Consider the following 1,849-nt stretch of genomic DNA (forward strand, 5'->3'; position numbering starts at 1 on the left):
GCTAAGCATCACCTTCGATCACGGCCTGGAGTGCCTTTGGGTCGAAAACGCCCTGGTACCGAGCAAGGGTCAAATGTTGGTGATCATTGTGCTTCCGAAGCCACTGGAACCCCAGGCTGCTAGAGTGCCAGTGCCACGAGGAATGGAAACCTTGATTCACGAAGAGCCACGAAGGTCCGGCGCCAACGTTTTACAACGATGCTTATATGGGCCAGCATCTGCTGACTAGCAAGATTTTAACAGCACCCAAACCGAAGAAATTGATGGGGATCAGGTCGAAGGAGCAATCGCCATCAAAAACCTGCGAAAAAATCCCACGATTTATCTTAGCAAGCCGAAAGCAAGCACCGACTCCAAAGCCATCACACCAGAACGCGAATTGCAGCCCATAAATCTACAGGCTGGTGACATCCTCCAGCTTTATGAAAACGACGGTATCCACGTGACAGATGGGGGAATTGCCATAATGGCGGTTCGGTACAAAACGGAGGAACTGCATGATCAATAGTGTCGGGGGGAAAATTCCTGTTGATAGAAGCCAGGAGCCAGTTCTCCGCCAGGCTGCATAAAGTTTATGCCCCATTCGTTGCCTAGCCTGATGATCTAGCTACCCGACGTAATGTTAGCAAATAATTGCAGAATTCCGTGGTCGCGAGGGTAAGGAGGTACGTGCATCCAAAGGGGTAGTCGTGGCTTGGTTGGTTGTTTGTTGGGCAGCTTCGGTGGACACTAGCGGGATTTCGGAGGTAAGGACAAAGTGCGCAGCCGGGGGGGTTTGAAGGCGGTCTTGAGTTCCCGTATCCAGGGCGCGGGACGAAGGCCATGATGATGTGACTGGATCCCAGGGAGGTACTGGGGTGGCCGTCAGCATGTTCGAGGGTGAAGGTGCCGATTCGGTCTGATAGGACACTGATTGGACAGTAGGGCTGCCCAGAGATGATGCCGCATCTGACGGTAGGGCGGGCGACGATGGGGGATGGCAGGTGGATGATGCTTGGAGCTCTGGCGAACTAGCAATGCGGACTGTTACAGTGTCCTCGCTAGGGCTGTTTGCTGCTGTGATTTTCTTCCTTTTCGTCCCTCGTGGCTCTGCGCCCGCCGAATGTTCATTTTGTTCAAGCCACAAACGGCGGAAACCTATTTTGTCAGCGGGTTTAACGGCTGCAGGATTGAACTCGGAGCCAACTAACCTAAAAGGAATTCTTCGTAGGCTGGACTTTTAAGCTCGAGCTCGAGGCCAGTAACGAGCTTGAAAATCTTAGGGTTGGATAGGATACGTCCATTCAACCTACCCCCGATGTGCGGGCCGGCTGTGACGAGATCCTCGATCACCCCCTCGCCATAAATGTTCAGCTCCCTGATCTTGAGAGTCAAACCTAGAGCGATGAGGTCTCTGCACTTGAGTTTTTTCAAGCTGCTTCGTTTTCCGGCAGTTCTGTCAGGGTTCTTCTTGTCAAAGACGAAACGTATTGTTTTTTCCAGGTTATTTAGGTCAACCTGTTTAATCGGACAGCTCTCATCGTGTAGTGCCTGATGCCGAACTACTTGGCGGGCTTTCAAAACCCCTGCCACCTGGTCGAGAAAAGACTGGACATCTTTATCCTCAGGCTTAGGCAAAGCCCATATCGATGCAAGGAATGTGTGGAGGAGTTGCATAGCACCGGGTGAATGGTCGATATGGGGCGATTGTAGAAAAACAGAAATCTGCGGTTCAGTGTGGAGTTTAGTATGGGCGACTGCAGAAAAACAGAAATTTGCGGTTCAGTGTGGAGTTTAGTATGGGCGACTGCAGAAAAACAGAAATCTGCGGTTCAGTGTGGAGTTTAGTATGGGCGACTGCAGAAAAAAC

General features: G+C 51.4%; 1 protein-coding gene across 1 annotated transcript; it reads right to left on the bottom strand.

The window, feature by feature from the left end:
• Positions 1 to 355: 355 nt before the first annotated feature.
• Positions 356 to 1,704, bottom strand: GGTG_14363 (hypothetical protein; the record flags this gene model as incomplete). Its single annotated transcript, XM_009232290.1, has 3 exons — positions 356 to 603; positions 674 to 1,137; positions 1,191 to 1,704. Coding segments are annotated over 3 exons (1,080 nt in total), but the record flags the coding sequence as incomplete, so codon positions are not given.
• Positions 1,705 to 1,849: the final 145 nt, after the last annotated feature.

This window comes from Gaeumannomyces tritici, assembly GCF_000145635.1.
Source record: "Gaeumannomyces tritici R3-111a-1 unplaced genomic scaffold supercont2.304, whole genome shotgun sequence".
Classification (NCBI taxonomy): domain Eukaryota; kingdom Fungi; phylum Ascomycota; class Sordariomycetes; order Magnaporthales; family Magnaporthaceae; genus Gaeumannomyces; species Gaeumannomyces tritici.